This window comes from Varroa jacobsoni, unplaced genomic scaffold (genome assembly GCF_002532875.2).
Source record: "Varroa jacobsoni isolate VJ856 unplaced genomic scaffold, vjacob_1.0 scaffold_1051, whole genome shotgun sequence".
NCBI lineage: Eukaryota > Metazoa > Arthropoda > Arachnida > Mesostigmata > Varroidae > Varroa > Varroa jacobsoni.
Window position 1 is genome coordinate 1 of NW_019213953.1, and position 26,675 is coordinate 26,675.

Below are 26,675 nucleotides of genomic sequence, written 5' to 3' on the forward strand. Positions count from 1 at the left end.
GTGAAGTTGACCCGGATGCGTTTCACGTTATGCGCCTCGCGCCGGCGATAACCTTGTGTCGCTCACAGAAGCGCTACGGCTTAATTCCAATGGGAGTTGAACCGACCCGACTGTGGCAACATGGCCGCCTGAAGGAGACATCTACATGTGGCAACCCAAGGCCGTTTATTGTGTTCCTCTGTCATCATTCATATTCTAACGTTCTCGCCTTTCTTCCTTTTTCGCCCTTTATTTCTTAGTGTTGCTTCAGATCTTCCCTCATTATCACGATTAGCCCTGGTCATCGTTCTTGTATTCTCCGTATATTCTTGCCATATTTTCATCTTCATATAACATGACCTTGAATAATGAATTCACCACCTTCGATTAAGGGAGCAATATGCGCGGCAGGCTTGGCACTTGGCTTTTTTACAGACGGATACAACCTCCTGGTTTACTTTTTGTCTTAATGCTTTGCCCAATACCAAGGTCCTTCATTTTTATGTTTTTTAATTGCACAATGCGTTTACCTTTTTTTTAATTATGTTCGAATTCCACTTTTTGTAATGTACTCAGTCTGATTTAATTGTTTTAGCCGCAGATGGAAGTTTTTTGTGCTTTTATTCGCATCGGATTTGCGCAGGATTTGACGAGTTGATTAATACCCGCCGCACCGATCAAACTTCTCCGTGTACACAAAACACATACCAAGCGACTATCATCTTGTATTACATAAATACATACCACAACGATGTGTTTTTACATTACCAATGGTCCTTGAAATTCGAAACGCTCTAACGAGACTTGACACGGTCTGTGGACAAAATGGCTTCAGTATAGAGAACCATATCTGTTTCTCTCATTTCAAAGAAAAACTCTCGAGACATGTTACTAATCATTTCCGTTCTCCGTCTCATTTATGATAACGTCTAAGCAGGAATTGGTCTTCAATTGAGGTAGAGAGTTGTTGTACTCGAGGTGTTCGTTTTCGATGAGCGAAGTGTACCTCTTCTTACTTTTGCCCTTTCCTTAGTTTGCCTGATCTCTCTCTTCAATGTTCGGTTGTTTTGTTAGCTTACGCGATGAAATCGTTTCGGCTGGTAGCGGTTTTGTGTTGTGTTTTGTTGTTGTGCCACTGAAGGAGTTTGTTGATAATTCCCTTTTTTTATTCTATTGTATTTCATCGTTTGTTTTTCTGTTTACTGTTTAGTGGCTGGCACTACAGCATTGTTAAGGTGGTTCTTCCGCTCGTGCTGCCGACACTTGTCGCTCCGGTAGAAGGTGGCCTCGCAGAACTGGCATTTGTATGGTTTGTAGCCGTTGTGTTTGTTCATGTGCGCGCGCAGGTGGCTATCGGTCGTCAGCTGCTTGTCGCACACCAGACATGGATATCTGAAACGTGTGTTGCAGTATAATGCAACAAGCAAATAGTCAATTATATATGCGGTCACAATACGTGTACATTGAATAGGACGTTCCTTGCTTCTTGAGCGACTCAATATTTTTTTATATCAAGTGTGCCGTAATTAGCCAATAGAAAAGCCCATCAGCTATAGTAAGCTAATCACGGGCCTTTCTAACCACTGTTATCAGCCATAATTACAACCATACACAAATATATAGTCAATGGCATTGACTTGATTTTTCACTTACCGAATTCCCTCATGGATGATATTCCGATGCCTTTTCAAGTTGCCCTTCCGATTGAAGCTGGCTCCGCACACATCGCAGTTGAACGGCTTGTCGCCCGAATGCGACGCCTCGTGCTGCTTCAGGTGCCAGTCCTTGTTTGTTGTGTAGTCGCACTGTGAACACCGGTAGCGGCCATCCTTAAGCGGCGCCCTGGGCGGTCCTGGCGGTTGGGGGGCGGGTGGAGCAGCCCCGCTAGAGGGGCCCATTGCGCCCGCGCCCGGCACCGATACACCGCCACCATATGGCACCACGGTCCCAGACGATGCGGCGGCCGCCGCAGCAGCAGCGGCCTGAACCGCAGCCGCCGATGAGGCCGCTGTACTTTGTGCCTGCCCCGAATTCTGCCCAGAAGTTACGCCCTGTAGCAATTCCATGCTCTTGGTCGCCGCCGCGAGCTGAAACGACAACGGTAACGTTATCAACGACAGCAGCGGCAGTACGTAGATGTATTAGAATTATCAGAATAGATACGCAAATGAGCAATATTGTCGTAGGTATTGTCGTAGGTTATAGTTCAGCTCTGAGTTAACGAAGGGTTAGCGTGCCCAGGTTCTCAGTTGATACGAGCTAGCGCGTATGACACACTTGTTTTAAAGGCTTGCTTTGTTTAGGATATCGTACAAGTTATATAGAAAAATAGTGGGAAGATCATATCCGCGTTAGTTGTGTGTTGCGCAACATATGTCCTAGCAAAGAAATATTTCACTAGACGGTTCACTGCAAGGTCTGAAAGTCCTAACCCTGACGGGTATTTTGCTGTATTCGAATCACTGCAATTCTGAGTGCTCATATTTTTATTTACTGACTGAAATCATTCGTAATTAAATTATGCTACTGGAAAAATTAGTAAATTTTACCTCACACCTGCTAACAACCTGTGACTGTCATACCAGAGTTTTATAAAACATGTGAATCTATGAGTGTGTAGAAAGCCGCAAATGGTATCGTCATCAAGATCCTGTTTACAGACGTCTAAGTCCCTAGCCTTTTTTAAACTCTTCTGTTCTTCGTAAACAGAACATGTTCTATATCGTGTCAGATCCCCTATCATGCGCCCCATACCGAAAGCACGCAATTATTTCCCGAACAGAGACGCTGATTACATACGTAAGTGTGCTTATTATCTGTAAACAACCTTGAAATTACTAACCTTGAAGTCGCCAGAGGCCGCTGTGAGCTTGAAGTCGTCGTTGGACGCGGGAGCGTTATTAGGAGGGTGAGCTGCAAGGGGCGGAGGTGGGGCCTGAGTCGCCCCGGGAGGAAGGGGTCGGAAAGGAGATACTGGGGGACACGTGGGAGCGTGGCCGATCAGCGGCTGGGCGGCCTTCAGCGGCAAGATATTAAGTTCCTGGCCTCCTGCCAGGCTCTGCACGGAGCACGCCATCGACTGCGGGGTTGTGGCCGATGGCAGCAGACGCATCTGCAAAAAGAACATATGAACCAATACCATGATGACAACGAGCGAATAACGACAGGTTAGGCCGAAATTGACGGGGAGAACCGAAAAGGAGAAAGCTCATTAGGCATTGTCACGCGTCGATGACTAACCGATGGTTCGGTCTTCAGATTCATAAGGGAGTAAGAGGAGTTTTATGTATTTCGATGTCTGATATAGCTCTGTTGATTTGAGTGCATATCATGGCTTCCGTTTGAGGATGTCATATCACAAGTAATGTCAGATGTGTTTTCATGTCTTGCGCGTGTTTGATCCAACATGGTTCTTCTAAGACCTGTAATATTCTCTGTGGTTCGTCTTGTTCGCTGGTGGTACATGTTGCATACAGGACAAGTTATGATATCTCCGTCCAACGTACCACAATGCAGACCGTTGCAATTTAGTTAATTTCTATATTTCAAATTAGCTGGTTTGGCAATCACAATAGATGACAAAGTTGATGATTTGTTTTACACAGAAGCTGTCACAAGAAACTAAATTGACTCTCTGAATCACTGACTAGATTTTCCATAGGCATTGTTTATCCTCTTCGATGAACTGTATACCGTACGTGTTTGCTCGGATGACAACAGCTGCATATACCGCTTTAAGACTTTTTAGTTACATTTATTTAAGGTGTAGTGTAAATCTCACACTAGTACCAACAGTGTAAGACGTCGCTTTATATCTAAAATCGAGGCGATTATGTTACGATGGACCAGTCGTTCTATTCATTTAGGTAGTCAAAATAAAGTTAAAAAAATGTGCAACAAAACATACTACGAAGCAGACGAAAAACAAGCGGTCCTCTTTTGGTTGGCAGGGCTTAACGGCTGTCAAGATGAGACAATACTCTTTCTTCACGTTATAACTGCAAGCAATCCCATCAAAAGGTTCATAAGCCTGACCATATTTACCGTATTTATCAGCTGTGATTGTCGCTTCACTCGATCGCATAACGTAGCCGTTCTAAGCAAAGAGTGAAACCTCTTCAAGGGGGTGGAGGTGAAGATCACGCCAAACCCGTGGTGAACTTGCACAGTTACCGCAAATGCAAACCATATTTCAATAGAAGAGACACCGAATTTTTACATACATACGCAATATACACGTGCGGTTTACTGTTCACGGAAATTCATAGCGATAGTGAAAAGTATGATACCGGTCAAAAATGACCGGTCCTAAAATAAACCTATCAACAAGTCCTTTTCGCCATCGAACCCATCTTACCCAAAAGTCCATCGTGTGTTATGAACTAGCAAAAGCCAATATCAGCTAGAAGAATTACTTGCACGAGAAACTTGGACACTGCTCGTAATCACCTCTAAGGTAGACACTTAAGCAGAGCCGTCCTTCAATGTTACTACTGCGCTCAGCTCTGCCTCGTGATGCCGAGCAACTCAGCTGTGTGTATTTCACATTGCAGTATTCACTCGACATCGAGAGTGCGGCAATCGAACGAAAAAAACAAGATGCACGCCGGAATTTGTTGCAGCCGAAAAGTCTGCTCTCGCTCTCGTCGCAGCAGCGGCGTTAACGCAACAACAACCGCTTCTTGGGATGGTCGAAATGCAAGATAGCGCAAGAACGACGAGCAGCGCAAAGGGGAGGGGCGGTAGAGATCTTTGCAGACCTCCACAGCGGATCGTTGGGATGAATAGACGCATTTCGTACATTTCGGCTCATCCCACAGCGAACGAAAAACGCAGACGAAACAGCGAACCCTCTCAATGCGAAAACCGGAGCTGTTCAACAGAGGACGATTCGGAACAAATCTGCGGGCAACAGACGGCAGAACGCCACCTGGCGAGCGGCCCCCGAACTAACGTCGCTCTCGTCATCGGCACAATTCAGAAGCTGGTGGACGAGATAGAATGCTCTATGCAGCGAAACAGCACGTCCTGCGCGTGGACTCGCGTAGGCTGTTGTTGAAGCCTCTTTTACAGTAGAGCTGACAGCTCCCGCTGCTAAGACTATTAGCAGTGTTGTAGCTCGTCCGAGCTGTTGTTTTATATACATGAAGCTGCTGCTGCTGTTGTGAGAGTAATACGGCTAGCAGTATAAGGTTCGAACGAATTGTCTCAACCTCGCCAGCGTCAGAGATGCCACGCATCATCAGCAATAGCGAGTGTTATCGCTGGTGCTGCTTTGCATTGTGAGATAGAACATGCTGTCTGACTAATAAAAGAAGCGGGTCAAACGCAGCAGAGACTACTATTACCACATTGTGGGTGAGTTCTCCGCTTTGGATGTCCATCGACGGGCGTCTGGCTCCTACTCGTTGGAATAACGAGATGCAAGAAGAGTGCAGCGTCTCTGCAAAGCGTTAGGCTTTGGGGTTCAGTTGGCTTTTGCAAGACCTAGGTATCATAATAATGATATATAGCCACCATCATCACTATAAACAGCATAATAATTACGTAGCGATTGCATCTTGAAACGAATTGTTCATACTTAGTACTGGCTACACCAATGCGAGCGTAAAGGTCGTAAAGTTTTAGAAAAAGCAAACGCACAGTTGATGTTCAAATAGGATATTGTATAATTTGTGGTATTCGACGCCAGATGACGAGAAGAAAGTCCGAAGCGAACCTCGTCTTCATCTTTAAATAAGCGAAGGGTCCATGCTTTATCAATAACTCGCAATACACCAAATGCTGCTTGTTGAAACTGCAGACGCACAAAGTTACTTGTCCGCTGCCCAGGCATCGTTTTCATTAAGATATTTGGGTTCCTATTTGTAGAACGTCGATCAACTATGCGTTCCCACTCTGATCACTGGAGATGACCGAGTTCAGATCTTCGTTTGAAACCATCTGTTATCTTTGAACAAAGCTTTACCGATGGGTCAAAAATACACCCCGAACTTTGCACCTAATCAGTTCAGCGAATCGGGCGACCTTTTATTTTGGTATGTAGTAAAAGCTACTTCGCACGAGTATGGTGGGCGTTTTCACTCAGAGCATCTTGACCATACTTATAATGCGTATTGTACTTCTATCAAATAGAATATGGCCCATCATTTTATCTCACCGGTAGTTCAGTGGACTAGAACTGCATCCGTTCTGATTTATTCCGAAGAGGCAAGCCTCGTTTCATTACGTTAGTTTGAAAAAAAAAACTGGTTTTCCATTTATTGACATCTTTACACTATTAAATCTACATTTATCTCGAAGCTGGCTAGTATGTAGCGTTGGCATGAACAAACTATGTTGTTGCGTCTGATACTAATGCACCACGAATGCGTTAGTTGTGCTTTTATTTCAACATTTACCATATTTACCATTTGGCAGTCGGTTAATTCGATGCCATTTTCTTGTGCCTGGGGCATGTAGAAGCTTTGGAGAACCCACGCCATCGCTGAGATCGAAAATTTTGAACTGAATTCACAACCCAGCTGGCCGCGTCACACTCAGCGCCGTGCAATTCTGCACTAAGTACACAGATCCCCGCAGACACAAACACGCACATGCACACACAGAACTTGATATTCACAGCGTCACCCTTTCCAGTCACTGCTATCGTCCACAATTCAGTTTGCCCCGGATAGGTACTGTCGACGCAATCGAAGATCTTTGCCGTCCGTTGCTCGAGATCCTTCTCACTAACTGGACACCGACTGATTGCCGATATTCGTCCTGCACTACCAGTGACAAAATGTCGGTCGTCGCTAAATCGAACACTCCAAACTTTCTTTATACGCTGACAAGAGAAAACGATGCATTTACGAGAAAGCTGATAATACAACGGTCGTTTCTTGTAAACCACTTTAGCAAAGCAGACTGGAGCCGGCGATAACGAAAAAACAGCACGCACTAACCGAAATCTAAAATTTTCTTTTGCACAAAAAGACGGTTTGCACTGTCGCCAGTAAAACACCGCCGACGCCACAGACCTCTGACGTGACCGTGTCAATCGTCTGGTGAGTCCGTGGCGTCCAGCAACGATTAGCGTGACGATATCAGCTGTGCGGCTTTGCCCACACGTTTCAAAAAAACAAGCGTGAGCTGAATGCTCGACCGGAAGAATGGAACTGGCAGGAATTGAAGGGAAGATACGTCTCACAGCTGATCGTTGAATTGTGCTACCGCTACTGCTGTTGCTGTCGCTGTAGTCTGTAAAGAAAAACAGCGAGATGGAGAGAGCGGCGACCGCAGCGGGGGTAGTACACTGCCGTTGTTGCTCCTACTGGAGATGACCCTTTGCCGCTTCTCCTGTTGCTGTGGTGGCGATCTCCTTGAGAGAGACGATCTTAGCAATATGGTGCTAATGATGGTGATTTTGCTTCTCCTTCTCCCTTTGATAGTCGGTGCGTTGGTAGAGGTTCCTGCCGGAGGGAGCCGACACGCAGGAGCACTACAACCTCCAGCCGCGGCCTACGGCTACAACACCAGTGGAAAGACAACAGCCACTCACACCTCAGAGGTGCTCTTGCTGGCCACGGCAGTTTAAATTTAACTCTGACAAACAGCCAATAGCTTTAACAGTTAACAGCAAGCCAGCAAATAGCTCGTACAGTTCACGCCGAACCGCTGAGCCCGCCGTCAGATCGCAGAGGGTGAGCGAGCTCAAATGCTCTCGGAGTAGCAGCTCCCCCTCGAAAGGAGCCGCAGCAGCGTCGTAGGTAAAGAGCAGTTGTGGCGGTAGCAGTAGCAGCAGCGGCGACACCCGGCTTCCATTCGCCAGTGCTCGTCGTTTGCCACGACCGAATCTAACGCCGGTTAGCAGCAGCAGCACCACCACCACCAGAGTAGACTTCTCTGATCTCTGTGCCGCTCTCCCTCCCCTCTAGAGTTGAGAAGGTCCCCCAACGATTGCGGCACGGTGCAGCGGCAATAACCACTCTCCGACCGCCTCTCACAAATGTCTGACGAATTTCTCCTCTCGACAGCATTCCCCAGGACCTCGCAACTCCAATTCATCTCTGAGGGATAGCTCGATGGCTGGTAGGATGCTTCTGCTGTTCTTATCCGAAATTTGTACTCTTGTCGTTAGATGGAGCTCGCCGAACGATACGAGCAGAGCGATACAGCGGCTAGCAACCGGCCTCACACGGCGCTCCACCCAAATATTCTAGTGGGTCGAATTGAAGCTCTGGCTGCTGTAGCCTCTTCAACTGTATGTGACTGTTGTTAGCTGCCGCCGCCGCCGCCGCCGCTGATACTCCCGTTTGCTGCAGTTCCATGTATTCTACTCGTTTTCTGTGTAGCTGGCTCGTTCAGTCAGTCAATCGGCCGATCGAGCCGCGTCGTCCATTCGCTTTTGACGCTACTACCATTATCCACATCATGTGAGGGTACACTTCTAGTCGTAGAGCGTCCAACTAGCTCATGCATTATCGTTGGTTACAGAGCAGGAGGCGCGCTCACAAAGCGTCCTTCGTGTCTTCTTTGCTATGGAGACGACTCACATACGATCAGATGAATATGCGAACACATACACACACACACACACACACACTCTCAGAGTAGAGATAGGTATTTTCTCACTCTCCAAACGCTGGTACCCATGTATGGGTTTGTACCGTTTTTGGCTGTTCGGCTGAACTCCGCCAACCATTTTCACCTCGGATCGCCTCGTCGTAGTCGCGTTGAATTCTGTTGCTCCCAAATCGACCCGTTCCCTCAGCGGCCTCTTGTTGCACGGCTCGTACACATAACGAGCTCCTTGCTCTAACACGAACTTGAACAGGGACTGACTGACATCACTGCGAGCAGTGCTACATATCACTGGTTAGCTTTGTAAAGCGAACAGCTGGACACGGTTATGCGGTACCGCCATGTGCGGAACGCACATGTGCCTTTTGTGCACATTGACACGACAGCCCATTCTGCGTATCGAATGAACTTAATTTTACCACATGGAAGTGAATTTCGTTTCACGCTGCCTGATTCCCTTGTTCTTCAATATAAAAACATTTACCTTGGCAACATTTTCTTCGGTGCCAAGATCCGGAAAACCTCATCTGCTATTACCGTTCTCTTCGTACCATGTTGCGTGGCCTGCGTACTGCTGTTACACGCAGAGCCCAGCGATAAAAAAGAAACGTTCGTTCTTTCTCTCATCAAAATAAACACTCGTGTTGGAACTATCGTAGTGCCCGATCTCCACTACGAGAAAGGCGCCACCAACATTAAAATGCCACGAGTGAATGTATGACGATGCGTCACGAAAAGCTAACACGTGCCACAAACGTAAGCTAGCAGATGTCATCGAACGCTTGAATCGAACCCGAACGAGAAACTAGATAAACTTCAGCTTTTTGTTCTTGTTTGTTTGTTTGTTTGTTTGTTTGTTTGTTTTAAGTTCTGTTCAACTTGTAGCGAATTACCAGTGCAAGCTAATATATATCTAATAAAAATGTTCGTATACTAGTAGAATAAGACACTTTCAGGTGAAGAAAGCTGTGGCCGCCCTTAGCATCTCTTACTAAGCCCTGCTAGTTTTCGTTGTTGAAGAGAAATACTTTCGTACGTTCAGCATTATGAATAAATCAAAAGCAGCGGCAGAAACGTAATTCGCTCTATACACCGATAGTTGTCAGCTGATAGCGCGGGTTGTTCGATGTATTATTATTATTACGCGGCATGACTGTGACAAGCGGCCAAAGCGTACCTGTCGCGCAATCTCTCTATTACTGTACTCAAAGCAAAATTGGTAAGAGTTCGCGTTCCCATAGCATTCATAGCGTCATGAGGGCAGGGTCATCAGATTTGCTGAAGCTGGCCAATGAATATATGTTGTTTGCATAAATCCCTAGGTTTGTCGTGACGGATGGGCTTGCGTTCGTCTAGATAAGTATATATAAGAACGGCCTGTATATCCATCCCAGCTGTCACATCCACAGAGTCTCGCATCTCGACGGTTTCGTCCAGGTTTCCTACTAATCGTCCTGTGAAAGGCGTTCAGATTGTATTTTTTGACAGGTGACGACTACTCCAATCAAACGAACCTCACCGGATCCCGATACTGATCTACCATAGCACATACTGGAGAAGGCCTGAGCTGTGGTGACACGAGAGCAGATGTGCGTGAGTGTACAAGCAGAAAGTGTGCACTCCGTACTCATCGTACTTCGTACTGTATCAGCGTCAATTCAGTGCAAAGAAATGATTGGCTATGCCGGTTAAACGGCGGACAAAATCAGGGCGACCAGCCAAGCAATGGCGGCTGAGTGTAACGTAAGACGATTGTGGCCATTGTCCACATGTGAGTCAGCCACCTTATAAGAGGAAAGCTCGCAGATTAACAAAGTACGATTACGAATTAAGAGCGGTGATACTTCATGTACTTACCGAAGGCTGCATGCGGTCTTCGTATATGGCAACCCGCAAGAAGAAAGGCTTCGTCCCCTGCCCTTTGTCGGTCAGTAGATTGACTCAATGCGATAATAACTGCTTTTTTAGACTGGACCTTATCGTTTCAAATTGTGTGTCTGGAATAATATATCTAGGGGGCTAACATGCCTCTTCTTCGTGGAGCTAGGCTTGAATTGCAGTCCAGAACATATAGCACGTCAGAAGTCGGCGTGAACTTGACGACATGATGGATTTTCAATGGAAAGAATGCAATATCAAAGAGCTGGTGAAGCAAAGTTGGCGGTAATTCCTTAACGTAACCTAACGAAAAGCAGCACCTACCTAAGTCTATTGTATTGATCTAATTGATGTCTGAAATAAACTGACGTGTGTGAAATTTTTGTATATCGATTTATGCGTTGCGAGTCCACTCTGTTAATCGATCTTTTCATTTTCAGTGAACGTTCGGCCATCGTTTCGGCCAAGAATACGGCGGAGAACTAAATGATGCCTTCGCAGGCGCCCCACTGCAACTGACCGCATGGTCTATAGACTCTATTCCACTTTAATCTTTTGGATATTGATTTTGTGTTTGTTATACACGAGACTGGACAGTTTCCTTTTTCACTTGTTGTTAATACACAGCTGTCGACTCAGGCAAGACTAAATCGTGTGTTTTGTTCCACACAAGTGGTCAACAAACGTATCCAAATCACAAATACAACCTGCGTAATCTGCTCTGGGCTTCCCACGATAAATTTAAGCACGCTTGCTTATTGACAACGCAACTCTGCCCAACGCTCCATCGCCATAAAGGTACTCAATTAATATCCTACCCTCCTGTTTAGGTCATATAGCTCAGCAATGCCAACTAACAGACAAAAACTAAGCGATAGTATAGCGACTTTCCTTCTAACAATACGAACTATCTAAAGGACCACGAACCTAAATAAAATGACAACAAATCTCTTCAGGTGGTAATACTATCCTTTAGTGCACATACGGTACATTATTTTCATATACTAGCATCATTATTTTATGCATTTTTGTATCCGTCGCTCGCTCGCTCGTTCGCTCTCTCTCTCGCTCTCTCTCTCTCTCTCTCTCTCGCTCTCTCTCTCTCTCTCTCTCTCTCTCTATATATATATATATATATATATATATATATATATTTGTCTTTCCTTTCCTGTTCATTGATCATAGGTCACCGTCTCCTCTTTTATCATCGGTTCGTGTTCGCGCAGTGTCCAGCAAATATAATTACCAATACAGTAATAGTATCAGTACAAATAACCTCTCTTTAGAATTATGTTAATTGCCGTCCGGTGTTCTTTTTTTTGAGTTACCTCTTTACCTTTATATCGGTCTACATTATACATAAGGAGAGAACAGTATTGCCTTGCAATCTCGTCTCAACATCGAAACAGTAAATAGAGTGGGCGATAATAATGAGCATGTAATAGTGGTAAGGAAAGATAACAAAATCGGTCATAAATAACCAATACTTGATAATATTATTCATAAAAATAATAATATTGACTATCTTCGTAATTATTAAATAGTCATGGATGAAAGCATCGGGCGAGAGCTTGCTTAAATGTGTGGGTAAAAACACAGCAGATGTCAGGTAGTAATTGCCTGGCTTGCGTTGCACAGACGGTTCATTATCTGTTGTTGTTGTTGTTGTTGTTGTTGTTGTTGCTGTTGTTGTTGTTGTTGTTGTTGCTGTTGTTGTTGTTGTTGTCGTTGTTGCTGTTGTTGTTGTTGTTACTATTATGCCAGTCGGGTGGCAGTTGTCATAGCTTAATGTCTCGCTACTAATAAAGAGGGGGTTTAGCAGGGTCGATATAAAGGTCGGGCTGGTCAAGAACCTTCAAGGGGTAAATAATCGCCCCGTGGCCGGTACCCCTCCAACCTGTTACATACTCATAGGATGGACCAGCCGAAACGAGCAGGCGTCTGTCGTCCATCGAGCCAAAATGTCGGTAGTTAGTGCTACACCTCTGGTACTGCCTTCTGCGTATGCAGATCACAGCGTGGAGCGGCGTCACCCTCAAACTTGCCCCCGTTCGCTTACCATGCACGCATTACGTTACAAGCAAGTATACGCGTGCGTGAACCAGGCGAGGCCAATTTAGTTCAGTAAATATACTAGCAAAATATCAGGCTAGAGGCAAACAGTTCGAAATTGAACCGGCAAACATCTACCAACAAGGAGCGTTGACCGAAGTGTAATTTTCGATAACAGAAGATCCATCGAAATTTTCAGACAGACTGGAAGCGTCGGTTGTCGCCCTCCTTCGACTTGAGAAGCGATTACTGCAGTGTTCGATATCTCCTTTTTGTGTGACGGAACGACAAGCCCGTCGTTTGTTGAACGGCTCGATCAGTGGGTTTCTTGGGAATTTCTAGTAATACTTCGGTCTATATAGCCTGTAATAGTAATGGCTGTCGTTGGAGACAGTAGGTGACGCTCGTACAGCTCGCAATGTCTGCTCGCACATTAAGAATAACGTATGAATGAGAAAGGGGTTAGAGTCTATGGTATGGGCGTGTGTCGTTGAGAAATCGTATCGTACATTATTGTTGTTGTTATAGTAGTGCTGATTTTGTCATTTGCATTTCCAAGTGTTGTTGTTGTTGTTGTTGTTGTTCTGTGTTCCGATCGACGTAAGGAGATGTTATAAGAGTAAGTGCTGCCTACTGCTAAGGTAGGTGAAGTTCAGATACGAAAGATGTGAGATTTGATGGAGAATGATGTGGTTGTTGATGTCTACAGGGGACTAATGCCGCTCACCTCCCGGTAGTGCTTGGCGACGTGTTTGCGCCGGGCACAGTCGGAGTGGAACTGCTTATCGCAAACGTTACATGGATAACGAAGACCCGCATGCAGAATGGCCTGAAACAAATCACAAACATACATGAAATGTCAAAAAATACATATTCAAACACGATTTTACGCATGGATGGGGTAACTAAATTATTTCACAGTTAAAGGCAATTTGTACTCTGTACACACGGTACAAAGCAAAATCATAGGGTTTTATAGGTTTGAGATATTTCTCAGGTGAAATAATAATAATAATAATAATAATAGTGACTTATATCAACAATTTAGAAAATAGAAGTGGAAGCATAGCTAATAAGAAGCATAACTAATTTTTACTTTGTTATTTAATTCGGATACCACGTTCCTACAGTAATGTCAGGATTAAGCTAGATGCAAAATGTACTCTGTGCTTCACAATAACCTTAGTTCATATATTTAACAAAAAATTGAATAATCAATCATAAAGACAGCCTGATATCTTCGCCTTTTAGATGCGAGCAGATTTCAAACTAATAGTTCTAACATGTAATGAGTAGAAATGCACATGTTATACGTACGAAATAGCATCCCTGTAGCGTGTTAAACGGAAGTTAGGCTACGTTTCTTCTTACCTTGTGCCGCTGGAGGTTTCCCTTGCGGTTGAACGCCTCGCCGCACGCATCACACACGAAAGGCTTGTCCTAAAAGGAAAAATAAGGTCAGTAATGGGTTGTACCGCAGTCGCTGTTTTTCAGCTGTTGTCGCCGTTAAAACTTGCTTATTATAAATGTTTGTTCAGTCTTTGATTACGACACTTTACAACAGGAGCGTATTTCTGCAATGGTCATCCATAACTCGTTTTGATAATATTTTTTTTTACCTAAAACCTGAATGTATTAATGCTCAAATTGGACGTCTGGCTGATTTTCTACAATGTAATCATACTCTGCATTTCTATACGAAACCTTCAATATAATAGCATGCGAAATTTACCCGAAAATATTTCCATTAAATCATGTATAGCTGGTCAACAAGTGGGCTTACTGCGTAAGTAGAATGAAAATCAGTCGGAGGGAATGACTCGATGGCCAGCTAACCAAAACCTGATAAATCGCACAAATGGCATAACCTCGAGCGAGGCTTTGAGGTCGGAGCGTACCTGTGAGTGCACGACTCCGTGCTGCTTCATGTGGTACTCGTTGTTGGTCGAGTAGTCGCACTGCCCGCACTTGAAGCGGCCATCTTTGACTCCTTTGTGCGAGGCGCGTGGCCGAGGTTCCAACATGTACTATAAATAAATGGTAACAATAATAACACAACACTCATCCAATTGTCGGACATTTAGTGTATCTAGATGAAAATGGATCGTGTATGTTATACGATTACAGGTCTATCGACAAACAAAGAGAGTGAAATTATGGTTAAAGCTCATGTTCTATAAGCTAATTTTTTTTGTTTGGCTTATGGCCAGCCGTCGTATACATGAACTAAATTACCCCGATTGTATCATCATATTAACACCTTTTCCTGTTTTTTTTTTTCTTTTAAATAAGAAATGATTTTTCTTACATGAGAAAAAAAGCATTTCGCATTGTGTTACATTGTAAGCGCCAAATTACCTCTATTGGTAACGCTACAATTAGCGGATGGCTTTGTACTTTCATGTCACCGCTTGTGTCTACAAATGCCCAGATACTATAGTTTTGATAGACTACTTGAGATACACTTAATTTAACATCGAATCAAAGAGGCACCAAGGTAAAATTGTGGGGGTTCACAGAACACTGACCTCCCACGGCGTTCGGGCAACGACAGCTGTTGATGTTGGTGTCGTTGTGTTTGACCGAAGATGCCCTTCCGAAGTGAGCTGTCAAGAAGACATCTTGATTAAATTGTGTTTCTTTTTTTTTTTCGTAAACACACAGGTTTGATCGTAGACACACAGAACTTTTCTCCTACGCTAGCATGCATGTATACACGAACGGCTAAAGGTGTCTAATTAGTGAAACATTGATGCGAAGTTTCCGAACTGATACCATTTTACTCGTTTAGCAGATTGGGGCCGGGCTAATTATACGACGTAAAAACAGAACAGAACAAATAACGGTTAAGATAAAGTAGTATACACTATTTTTTGCTCAGTACAAAGTAATGGTGCCGATGTTCTGTGTTTCTGAATGAATGGGTCGTATGAATCTAGTGAAGCACGAACCTCCCAGGGTTGTGAATGCCGACTCATGTGCGAGCGAAGGTGAGCATCAGAGGTGAGCTGCTTACCGCACACCGTGCACGAATATCGCACACCCTCATGCACGATCATCATATGGCGCTGTAAGAACAATAACACAAATACGTTACGATACGTTACAGCAGACGAAATACGGCGCTAGCTTACATCGGCAAATAGCAAATATCGGCAGAGAGAACACCAATGACGTAATAACAAATTTTGGAGAAAACGTTTTCTGCGTGCTGCTAGAGTTTAATTAAGAGATGCGTCGATAATTAATTCGTCGTTATCGCGTAATGTTAGTATAAATAAGCGTATAAATAAGTATAAATAAGAAACAAATTAATTTAAAGGGATTTTATAGTAATATGTAAGAAAATAACGGTCAACTGGCTATATATGTATAGCCAGTTTGCCATGATTTTTGTCGATTGACTTTAATACTGAAAAATATGATGTGAGTTTTCGGTAGAATATGTTCTATGAACTATTCGATTTAGTGCCATTCGGACTTGCAAGGATTTGTTGTTGTTGTTTAAATTTGTGCATAAGCTAGCGCGTCTTTGTCTGGGTTGTCGACTTACTTTCAGGTTGCCCTTTCGGTTGAACCCGCTACCACAATGTTCACAGGTAAAATTCTTTTCGTCGGAGTGGGAAACCTGAAACATAATAACACAAACGTGTACATTTTTAAGTGTGTTTATTTCACTATGTCAGTCTCATCTATGTCGAACCGTCCAAGTTGCGACAGTGCAGAACTATTCTAAAACGTAATTTTATCTTGTTTATGCCCTTTTGATGATGTATCTACATTTATTCTGCTAACATTATATTGCACTCTATTCTTGACAAATATATTTTCGTAATTCTCCCCTATGGCGCCTATCATAGACATTGTCTCTTTATCACTGACCTCGTGCTGTCGCAGGTGCCAGTCCTTGTTGGTCGCATAGGGACAGAGGTCACACTTGAACTTTCCGTCGGGTACTCCACCACGTTTTCCCCGACCTGGTCCGCTCCCTGTGCTACCTCTGCCTCCACCGCTTCCACTCGCTGCTGTGCCCCCAGCGTTGTCACCCGACCCCCCGGGGGCGCCGGTCTGAGGCCCCTTTTTTGAGCCACCCCCAGCAGCTGCCCCGGTAGTACTTGTCCCGCCGCCGACAAAGCCACCACCCGTTGCGCTAGCCGATGCCGCGGCGAATGGGTTTGGGTCCTGCTGGTTGGCGGGCTGTTGTTCTTGCCCGTTGAGGCCAGGGCCTCCGGGAGGTCCAGGCGGGAGCCCTGTGGGACCCCCCTGATTCTGCTGGGGAGCTCCGGGCGCCTGAGGAGGAAGCGGAAGTCCGCCGTGCGTAGCAGCACCTTGACTTCCCGCTGGAGGAATGATCATCATCTGTACAATAGAACGAAAATCGATGGACGTTGCGGTAACAAAATATAAAATAATGAGTATACAGTAACATGCAGTCATATACGAGGTTTATTCAAGGCATATTTACAATGAACTATATTTCAAACGGAGTCCATTGCATAACTTGTCTAGAAATGTTTCATCTATGTGACTTATGACTGTCGTTTTACGTTAACAGAAACAGATGAACGCATTAGCAACTACACGTGCCCGTAGTGCCAAATATAAAGCCATCGTTTGTCGTCGCGAGAAAAGCTATTTCTATCCCTCTATCTAAATGGCCAATCGGCTATTTCTCAGCAAGTAACACCTTTCTTCATGTTACCAGTGATCTCTGGTTGATTTTTTCATGTTAGAGGCCACCATATGTTCTACAAACAAATAATTCAAAGAACTCGCCTAGTCGACTAGATACAATTACCCAAAATACTTGCTTCGATAGCTGACATATATAACAAAAGCTATCTAAATAGGTTACGTTTAGGTTTAAATAAAAGCCTCACATGGGGGTAAATCCCCTGGACGATCCATGACGACATGATATTTGTAGGTGCTCGTTGCTGCTGTTTAATTGTTTCCTCCCCCTTTGTTTAAGGAGCTGGCAGGCAGCGAGTGGAACTGTCAATTCTGAAATAGAGACAAATAGATTGTATTAGATGGTGGTTATTAACATGCCACACGCAGTAGAGATTTAATAAAAACGTAGAATAACATATCTAAATCACCTGCCTAATTAATTTAAGTTACACATAAACATACGTGCGTCCAATTGAGCAGCATAACAACTATTTGTTTGTTGTACGGTTCGCCTAAAATCGCCTAGTGGCTAGCTAGTCAAGGCAAATAGTGTTAGCTATTTGCGATATATATATATAGTTTAGGATAAAATGAAGGACTAGTTCTAGTGCTGCAGGCGAGCCGCATGATTGTAGAGTACAGCATATGTATGACGCTAACTGAAATTAATCATATCTGTGCTCTACCGCAGAAGATCTTAATTTTTTCAAAATTTTCGAATCTTATTAATTGTTCACGAACAGTGACCACTGTACACAGACTGTTCCAACTAATATCTCAAAGATTTAATAATTTCCTTCATTGGTTCTCTTTTTCCTTCCAGCACGTTCTCACAAGGAAACCCGCCTTCAGCAGTGCTGCCTGCCATCGAAGTTGCCAGCTAAATGCATGCCAGCACCTTGAAAAGAAAATTCTCCTTTAATATGAGACAAAAGAGTTTTTTTTTGAATTTTTCCCCACCCCGACCACAACTTTTCGTTTTCTGTTCACACCACATTCCCTTTTTCTTCTTGTTCTTTCTTTTCAGTTTTTCGCTTTTATCTTTTCCCTGCCTTACACTCTATCTATCTGGCTACCCATACATGCCACGGCCTCTCGTCAATCTTTTCCTCCTAACTCATATTGTCAGTGATGCCGTCTCGCCACTCGAAGCGATGCGACACAGTGATGATATCACTCTTCTTTTTGCCCCTCTATTTTCCTTTGCTCACCCTCAATCTTCTTGTCTATTTCTTTTCGTTTTCTATTTGCTGACGCCAGCCCACGGGTGAGCGCCGGCAACAGCCAGCAGACTCCTTCGGTGGCTTTGACCGTCTTCTACCACCGTTTTCATGCGTCCAGCTCCCCTGCCTGGTCACCATAGGGTCTCTGTCTCCATGGTAACGACGAGCATGATGATGATGATGGTGCGAACAGCACAGAGCGAGCAATAAACGCTGCTTTTTTAATCCTCCTTCACATGATGGTCCACGAACGCCATCATCAAGCGTGGGCACCGCGGCATCGCCATCGATAGCAGCGCCACGACATAACAGCAGCAAGAACAACCACAGTGGCACAGCCGAAAAAAATCTTTTTCTGCTCTATTCAGTTCTTTCCTCCAACATAGGTTGTCGTCTCTCCATACTTCAGTGGGAAGGAGTAAGCAACGACAGTGTCGCGCGAGAAACAATCGCGCATCTCTGTACCGTCGTCCCGTCGCATTCTGTTCCAGCTCCTGCTTGGCAACGGCTGCAGCGAGAGTAGACGCCTTCAAAACCAGCTCGGTATTAGACGAAGGGTAAGCGGCGCCGTCGGTTAGCTCTGCCCGTTTGCTGTTTCGCTATACCTTCTTCATTCGGTCACTCTTGATCGTTTGGTGTCTCGGGGTCGGCTACTTGCTCACTTCGTCTAATGACGACAACATCGACGGCTGTAGCAACGGTGGTCGCTGCCGTCGTCGCCGCCGCCGCCGGCTCTGCGTTGGCAGCGTTCTAAACGGCGGAAGCGGTGCGGCGGCCTGGGCACGGCTCTTTTCGTCGTCATCATCGTTGTTGGTTTTGCCTGCTTGCTCACTCGTTTCGTCGGTCGGTCGGTCGGTCGGTCGGTCGGTCGGTCGGTCGTTCGTAGACTGGCGAATATTATGCTTGTCGCAGTTCTAATAATGGCTCTACGTTGGATGTGTGACGATCGTGGCTGCACGGCGGCGCGGGCGAATCGCCTGTTGAGAGTGGAATGACTGTTTGAACGCTGCACTGCCGTTTGTGTTTGCTGGCAGAGAGAAGAGGTGGCGCTAGCGCCAGCAACGGCGGCGGCGGCGGCGGCGGCGGCAGCAGCTTCGCTCGCATTCTCTCTCGCTTCTTCTCCCGCACGCACACAAGCATATGGCCAGAAAAACAGACAATGTCCGGTAGCAAACATAGGCTCGTTCATTGACTCAAAGAGCGAGCTATACAACTACAGCGTTCGCTAAACGCGCATACACAGACTGACACGCACAGATATAAAGCCAGATAAAGAAAGGGAGGGGGAGAAAAAGACGACGAACAGCAGGAGCTGTGCGAACGCCTGCACGCTTACTATACGATTCTGCTTCACGCTACGCTCGTTGTTTGGGCAGACTCTCGCTTGCTCGGTTCACTTTGGCTTTAGCTGTGGGTAGGCAGCACACACAACAGCCAGACATACCGATATACAGCCAGGAGGAATGGTAGACGCAAACACAGATACGCGCGTAGTCGTTGCGTACCTTGCGACACAGGCCACAGAGAGCAGATACGGCGTGAGGCGACATCGGTACGGCGATAGAGTAGTGAGTTACTTTTCAATAGCAGCGATACGTTCCCAGCGAGAGTCAGTCAGACCGGCCCTAACAGATGATAGCTAAAGCTACAGAGGTACAGCGGTATTGGCGACGATTACGGCACAACGCCACGGCTCAGAGCAACATAGTAGGCCACGTTTTTTATGCTGCTGCCACCTTTGTGCAATCGAAGCCCCGTCAGCACTGCTAATTTCATAAATGTAGAGTGCTAGCAACTACTGTTACTATTATTGCGGGAACTTACAACAACGGCGGAACAGAGAGCTAACAAATGGCCAAGAAGATAGTATGGCTCAGCTCACAGCTGAGACCATACAAGAAAAAGCAGGCGACAGAAAAAGATCCAGCCTGGTGGGCGAGCCAGACGTAACAATAACAATAATAGTAACAGATAGGAAACACACGAAGCAAAAAAAGGAGAGGACGTGAGGGAATAAAATACGGACACTGTTTTCGTCCGTCAATTTCCGACATCACTTCTGCTGCTGTTACAACGCTTGCTGGTAAGATGGCCATACAGGCCGACAGGCTCTGGCATGACGCTAGGCAACTAGAAAATGGGAGACGATCGCAATGGCGGCCAGTACTGCTGCTGCCACCGCCTGTTTTTGCAGCAGCATGAGCATACGGTCCCAATCGAAACCTCGTGACCGGAACGGCATCAGAAGTCAGAGAGGGCGAGCGCCAGATATGGGTCGCGAAAACAACGCGTATTCCGACTAATTATTAAGACAAGTACTATTCGAAGCTTTGCACTTCGCCTACCTCACTCGTCCTTGATCGCTTCTCACTTGATCAAGTTAATTTGCCTGCCGTATAGTACAGTAGCAATTTCGAGACAATAACAGAAGTTGTAGTAGACAATAAAACTATGCTATCCATGTTGAATTATCAGGTGAACTACGGAGGGTTTGCCATACTTGGCGCGACACATGTACATACGACAGTGACGATCTCTCAATGTAGCAGACGAAAAAGAGGCAACTGGAAATATATAGATCAGCATATCTACAATCGATGTCGTTGCTATTGTGATCGACTATTATATGAATTAATATTATGCATCGCCATAGTACCGTCATCCATTGCAGCCCTTGATCTCTATCTGCATTATGCAGCACCTTATCTTCAATCGTTCCCGCACCGTCTACAAATGTCGCGTTGTATTTATCAATGCATTAATTATTATATTTAATAGAATAACTAGATTAGATAAATTAGGATGTGAGGTAAGACGACGGCAGCTGCCAATGCTGCTGCCGCCGCTGAACGTCAGTCGCATTTATGGCAGTCGCAGTGGCACCGTAGGCGGAACGAGCGTATTTGCGCCAGCAAGAATCACCGGTGCCAGCTGTTAACGCCGCATCTAGTCGCTGCTGCTGTGCCGCCATTGTCGTTTATTGTAAAGCTGAACACAGCGAATAGGGCAGGTCGAGCCGCTTGCCCTGCTGCCCCTGCTTGTGGCTGGCCGGCGGGCCGCCGGCCGGCGGGCCGGTCGATCGGTCGCTGTTCGTGGACCAAAGAACAAGGCATAATAATATCGTACATAGTAATAGCTAAGGAAAGTGACAACGCTGGCGAGTCAGTTAGCTACACGGCTGACTAAGAGGCTGGCTAGTGGCGACTGCCTTGAGGGTGGAGTACGGAGGAACGAGCGGCAGCAGGTCGCGCTTGCCGTTTGCTTGGGCTTTGTTCATCGCTCGGCCGCTCAGTCAATACAGACGATGATGGTGATCATTGCGTCGGAATTGTTATCCAGCTGCGTTTGTGCTGCTGTGGAGGAAGCGCTTTGTCACGACTGGAATGGAGGACTGTTGCCGGTAATAGATGATACCGACCGACTGACTGTTGCCTACGGGTAGGCAGAGAGGTATTAGCGGGGACAGTTTACTCGCTTGGCACTCACTGGCGAGTGCTGCTGCAGTAGCAGCATGAGTACGAGCGACAGCACGTGGTAGCAGCACGAAAACGGCGAGCTACGGCTTTCATCACAGATAGAGACGGGCAGACAGACATACAGATGATAAATGGGCGTGCAGGAACGGAGAACAGCCGCAGTAGCAACAGCAGTACGATCAACCCTATTAGCAACACACACAGTGAGCGCCTCGGGGTAATAATAATAGTCCCAGCGACTTCGACAACAGAGGAGCGCTGCCATCCCCGACGATGATACAAGTCGATACTCGTTCTGCCGCCAGCAGCAGAACTGGCCAGGGGGTGAGGGAGGGGGGAGGGGGGGTGAGCACGGTTTGAAACGAGTCAACAGCAGCGACAGCCACAGCAGCACCATCGCCGCCATACATCGGGCAGTAGCAGTGGCACCACTCCCGATCGTTGCTGGTGCCATGGCGCCGCACAGCACAGCACGACGACCACCATTGCTCGAACAGCAACAGCATACCACTATAAAAGCAGCGTTGCAGATGATGCAATGAAGACAACAACGTCAATGATGATCACGATGGCGGCCATAATGCTGATGGTGATGATGAAGCAGATGGTGAGAACAAACGGCAAAATATTGACTGTTGATAATTTTTAGTATTGTTAGTGTACGTGTTCACAGTTTGTATTTCTAGCTAGCACCGAGTTAACGAGAAAGACAGGATTCGCCGAACGGTCATCAGCTAGCCGCTTACACACAAGGAAGTCGCTAGCGTTCTATTGCTTCATTATTTCGCACAAGCAAGAAAAGAAGCTATCGAATAGCGAACAGGCCATCAAAAACTCACAACTGCTAGCTACAGTATGTGTGTAACCACTCTGCTATTACAACACGGGCAATTAGCGCAGATCTGCGGCAATCTGTGACACAATTGCCGTCGTTGAACAACAAATCTACCTGACATCATCATCATTATCATCATCGCTGGTGGCGGAATCGTCATCCTTGGCCTTATGACCACTATCGAACAAATCTATTGAAATTGCACAATTCACGCAGCTTCACATAGTAGTTTGTGTTGGATTCTTTTTGAGCTGGAGCCAGTTAGCTATCTAGTTCATTATTATTATTGATACGGCTGTTTCGGTACTCACCCTAGCAGGCGACGTAGTGGTTCTGTCGTAGTCAATGAAAATTAAAGCCTAGACAACGCAATGTGTACTGCTGTTTAATGGCACCCGATTCTTGGTCAGGAGGCAGTCGCTTGATCGGCTTCTGTGCGAAATACAGATGGGCGCACTCTTTTCCCGTTACCACACAGATCACACTCTAATCGTTGTCGTTATTATCATCATTGTTGTTGTTGTTGTTGTTGTTGTTGTTGTTGTGTCGTCGTCGTCGTCGTCGTCGTCGTCGTCGTCGTCGTCGTCGTCGTCGTCATACACCAGAATGCGGACACGGATGTTACTGATCTTGGCCTAGCGGTTGTTTCTCTTTCTTCAGATTATCATTACTAGTAAATTGTATGGATCATCAAATTCGATTCACGCACACAGTAGCCCCGCCGGCACGATATTCCTTCCTTTAGTGTTCGTCTCCTTAGGGGAAATCTGCCGGAGGGTGGGGTTCACGATGCTGAGGCAATACAGGCTGTGCAATCTATGCGTCGCTCAATTTTTACAGCCTTCTTCCGGACATGACAAGTAGAAACGACTTTTTTTTTCTGTACTGTCCTGCACCTCTTGAGGAGAACGAATTGTATCCTGTTGTTCTTTATGTTGTGCTTGTGGTGGCTTTTGTTGTCGTTGTCGCGACTGCTGCTGTTGTTGTTGTTGCTGCTGCTGCTGTTCCTCACTTAACAGCACACGAATGCGCCGCCGTCACCACGAGCGCTTCTACTACTACTACCACTATTACTATTACTGCTGCTGCTGCTGCTGCTGCTGCTGCCAATGCCGATGATGTCTGTGTCCTGCGATAGAGATTGAAATCGAACCGAGTCAGGTTAGAGGATTTTGCTTACGGAAGGCAGGCAGGCAGGCAGGCTCTAGGCCGCCTTCCGTCCACAGCTGCACAGACACTTCGCTTCGCACAGGATCACCACCACTCACTGACTCACTCATTGACTCACTCACTCGGTGGCCACTCTCACTCCGGCCATTTACTTCGTCGTATTCGTCGTCTTTTAGCCAATGCTGTGATTTCTAGTTAGTCCTCGTCGGCGTACTTTTGTCTTTTGTTTTTCCCTGCTCGTAGTTTGTTGTCCTCGTCTCTTCCTTTTTCCTTCCTGGTCTCGTTGACGCGATGCTGCCGTTCGCTTGAAGCGGCCGCCAGGGCGGCTGCCAACACCAACAGCGTTGGCTGGCTGCTGCCGCTGCTCCTGGCACCTCAGTTTTGGTGCTGCTGGTTCGGAGCGAGCTTTCGTAATAGTAATAATGCCACTATTACTAGTTGTCGTAGTGGCAGCGAGCGAACAGACGGACGAGCGAACGGCGACGACGATGGCGATGAGCGAAGCTAGCGAGCGAGCTGCCTGCCTGCTGCTGCTGCTGCTGCTCTTGGCCGCTTGCGAGTGAGCGGTCAAATAGAAGGAGTGTGCGAGCGACTGTGACGACGATGATGACGACGACGACGACGACGATGATCACGACCGGCGACTGAGCAAGTGAGTGGGTGAGTGAGCGAGCGAGCGAGCGACTCTGGCTGCTGCGGCCGTGGCCGCCGCTGCTGCTGCTGCTGCTGCCGCCGCTGCTGCCAGCGCCGCCGCTGCTGCTGCTGCTGCCAGCAAAGAGAGTGAAACAGTGCGTTGCAGCCACTGCCATATAGACACTCGTCGCCGTAGCAGTCCTGCGGCAGCAGAGTCGGCCAGCCAACACGATATCCTCTACTGCCACCAGCATGAAGATCGTGCTAACCCTCCTGCTCTCTCCCCTTTTTCTCTCATCTCTAAGCATCATCCGCAGCAGCGGCGGCGGTGGCGGCGGCAGCAACAGCAGCAGTTAGCTGCCGACGCTCCCGATAGCACTACTTGTACGATTTGCGGAGGCAGAGCGAATGACCCGGTAGAGACAATGGCTGCCGCTGCGGCTGGCCCCTGCCGTCGGGTTGCTGCCGTCTGAGCGATGGTCGTTGCCGCCGGGAACGAAAGCGGGAGGTGGCGACGGCGGCAGCAGAAGCAGCGGAACAAGAGCCAAAAGGGAGAGGAGAGAGCGTCCTCTGCTGCCGCGTCCGCCCCTACTGCTCTACCGCACCGATGGCATTAGCGAATGGGCACAAAAGAGAACTATTGCAGCTGCTGCTGCAGCTTTGTCGGTCGGTCGGTGGGTCGGTCGTTTCTTTGCTGGGCTGGTGGGCTTGTGCCAAGCCAAGCCAAGCCCGTCGTTCATCCGCCGATCGAATGAAACGAGTGGCGCGCTAGAGGGAGGACATAGGAACGAACGGACGGACGGACGGACGGATGGAGCTGCTGCTGCTGCTGCTGCTGCTGCTCACTGCTTGCCAGTAAACGAACGAACCGGCGATGCTACCGAACCCGTACTGCTACTGAACTGGGCAGCATCGCTCTGTTAGGACACGAACCGCGAACGATGAGCAAGAGCGGGAGAGAGAAAGGGAAGGGGGCGATATGAAAACCAGAGGCATGGCTCTCTTTGGCAGCAATAGAAAAAGAGAAGTAAAAAGCAGCAAAAGAGAAAAACACCGTGGACAATAGTGATGGCGGCGGTGGCGGTAGCGGCAACGACAGCGACGTCGATGCGGACGGAGTGGTCGTCATGGTGCTAGTCGTCGTTGGGTGTTGCTGTATGACAGCCGTGGCAGAGCAGCCGACGTAGCTGACATAGCACGCATGCTTGTTGGCTCAGACGTCGAGGGCAGCGGCGGCGGCGGCGGCTGCGGCGGCTACGGCCGGGCAAGAAGAGAGCGAGAGAACGAAACCCAGGCGTTGCAAGAAATCCACCGATGCAAAAGAAAATGGAGACAGAGAGAGAGGACGATAGAGGAAGAGAGGCGGCGAGAAATAATAGGAAAGCAGAGTACGAAGGGTGAAAGAAGAACGCCTGAGTAGAGCAGGATAGGAAGACAGACCCAAAGTACCGAAGCGAAAAGAGCCAGAGGGAGAGGGGGTGGGCGAGAAGGAGAGAATAGAGCCACCACTAGAGGGAGAAAGGGAGGGAGGGAGGGAGGGAGGGAGGTAGGTAGATAGGTTTGTAGAGCGAGAGAAAGAGAAGTGGCTGCGCGAAAAACGTGGAGAGCGCAAGAAAGGTGGAGAGTCAGCCAACACGGCACTGCTACTGCAACGCTGAAAGTGACGTTGGCTGAAGAACGAATGCTGCTGCTGCTACTAGCACCACCACTACTACTACTACTACTACTACCACTACTACTACTACTACTACCACTACTACTACTACTACTACTACTACTACTACTACTACTACTACTACTACTACCACTACTACTACTACTACTACTACTACTACTACTACTACTACTACTACTACTACTACTACTACTACTACTACTACTACTACTACTACTACACTACTACCACTGCTACTACTACTACTACTACTACTACTACTACTGCTACTACTACCACTACTACTACTACTACTATTACTACTACACATTCGCAGTCTCTACGGCCCATCGAAGATTATCTAATCTTTTCGCCTGATTTTTTTTATGTAGTCGTCCGGTAAGCCATACACATGAACATTTCAGCTAAATGATTTCTATCTTATTAATACGTCAAAAGATTTAGTTTGAATAAAACTGGGCTATTCGAAATTGTTTACTTCGAGCGCCAAACAAATATGGCGACATTTTGGTGAC

The 26,675-nt window shown here is 46.7% G+C and overlaps 1 protein-coding gene across 5 annotated transcripts in view; it reads right to left on the reverse strand.

Annotated features, from left to right (window-relative positions):
- Nucleotides 1-145: 145 nt before the first annotated feature.
- Nucleotides 146-26,675, reverse strand: part of LOC111266091 (uncharacterized) — a 30,222-nt gene continuing 3,692 nt past the window's right edge. The window contains exons 2-13 of one of the 5 annotated variants that reach the window (XM_022843263.2): nucleotides 22,994-23,811; nucleotides 17,355-17,478; nucleotides 16,357-16,833; nucleotides 16,028-16,102; nucleotides 15,426-15,542; nucleotides 15,003-15,080; nucleotides 14,373-14,501; nucleotides 13,846-13,914; nucleotides 13,202-13,303; nucleotides 2,822-3,091; nucleotides 1,633-2,066; nucleotides 146-1,371 (exon numbers count right to left, since the gene is read on the reverse strand). In XM_022843263.2, coding sequence (XP_022698998.1) covers nucleotides 1,179-1,371; nucleotides 1,633-2,066; nucleotides 2,822-3,091; nucleotides 13,202-13,303; nucleotides 13,846-13,914; nucleotides 14,373-14,501; nucleotides 15,003-15,080; nucleotides 15,426-15,542; nucleotides 16,028-16,102; nucleotides 16,357-16,833; nucleotides 17,355-17,390 — 1,980 coding nt within the window. In that variant the 5' untranslated portion in view covers nucleotides 17,391-17,478; nucleotides 22,994-23,811 and the 3' untranslated portion in view covers nucleotides 146-1,178. Of the gene's footprint in view, nucleotides 1,372-1,632; nucleotides 2,067-2,821; nucleotides 3,092-13,201; nucleotides 13,304-13,845; nucleotides 13,915-14,372; nucleotides 14,502-15,002; nucleotides 15,081-15,425; nucleotides 15,543-16,027; nucleotides 16,103-16,356; nucleotides 16,834-17,354; nucleotides 17,479-18,359; nucleotides 19,360-22,993; nucleotides 24,485-26,675 lie in introns of those variants that run through there. The other 4 variants (XM_022843262.2, XM_022843264.2, XM_022843265.2 and 1 more) reach the window with 4 other exon arrangements.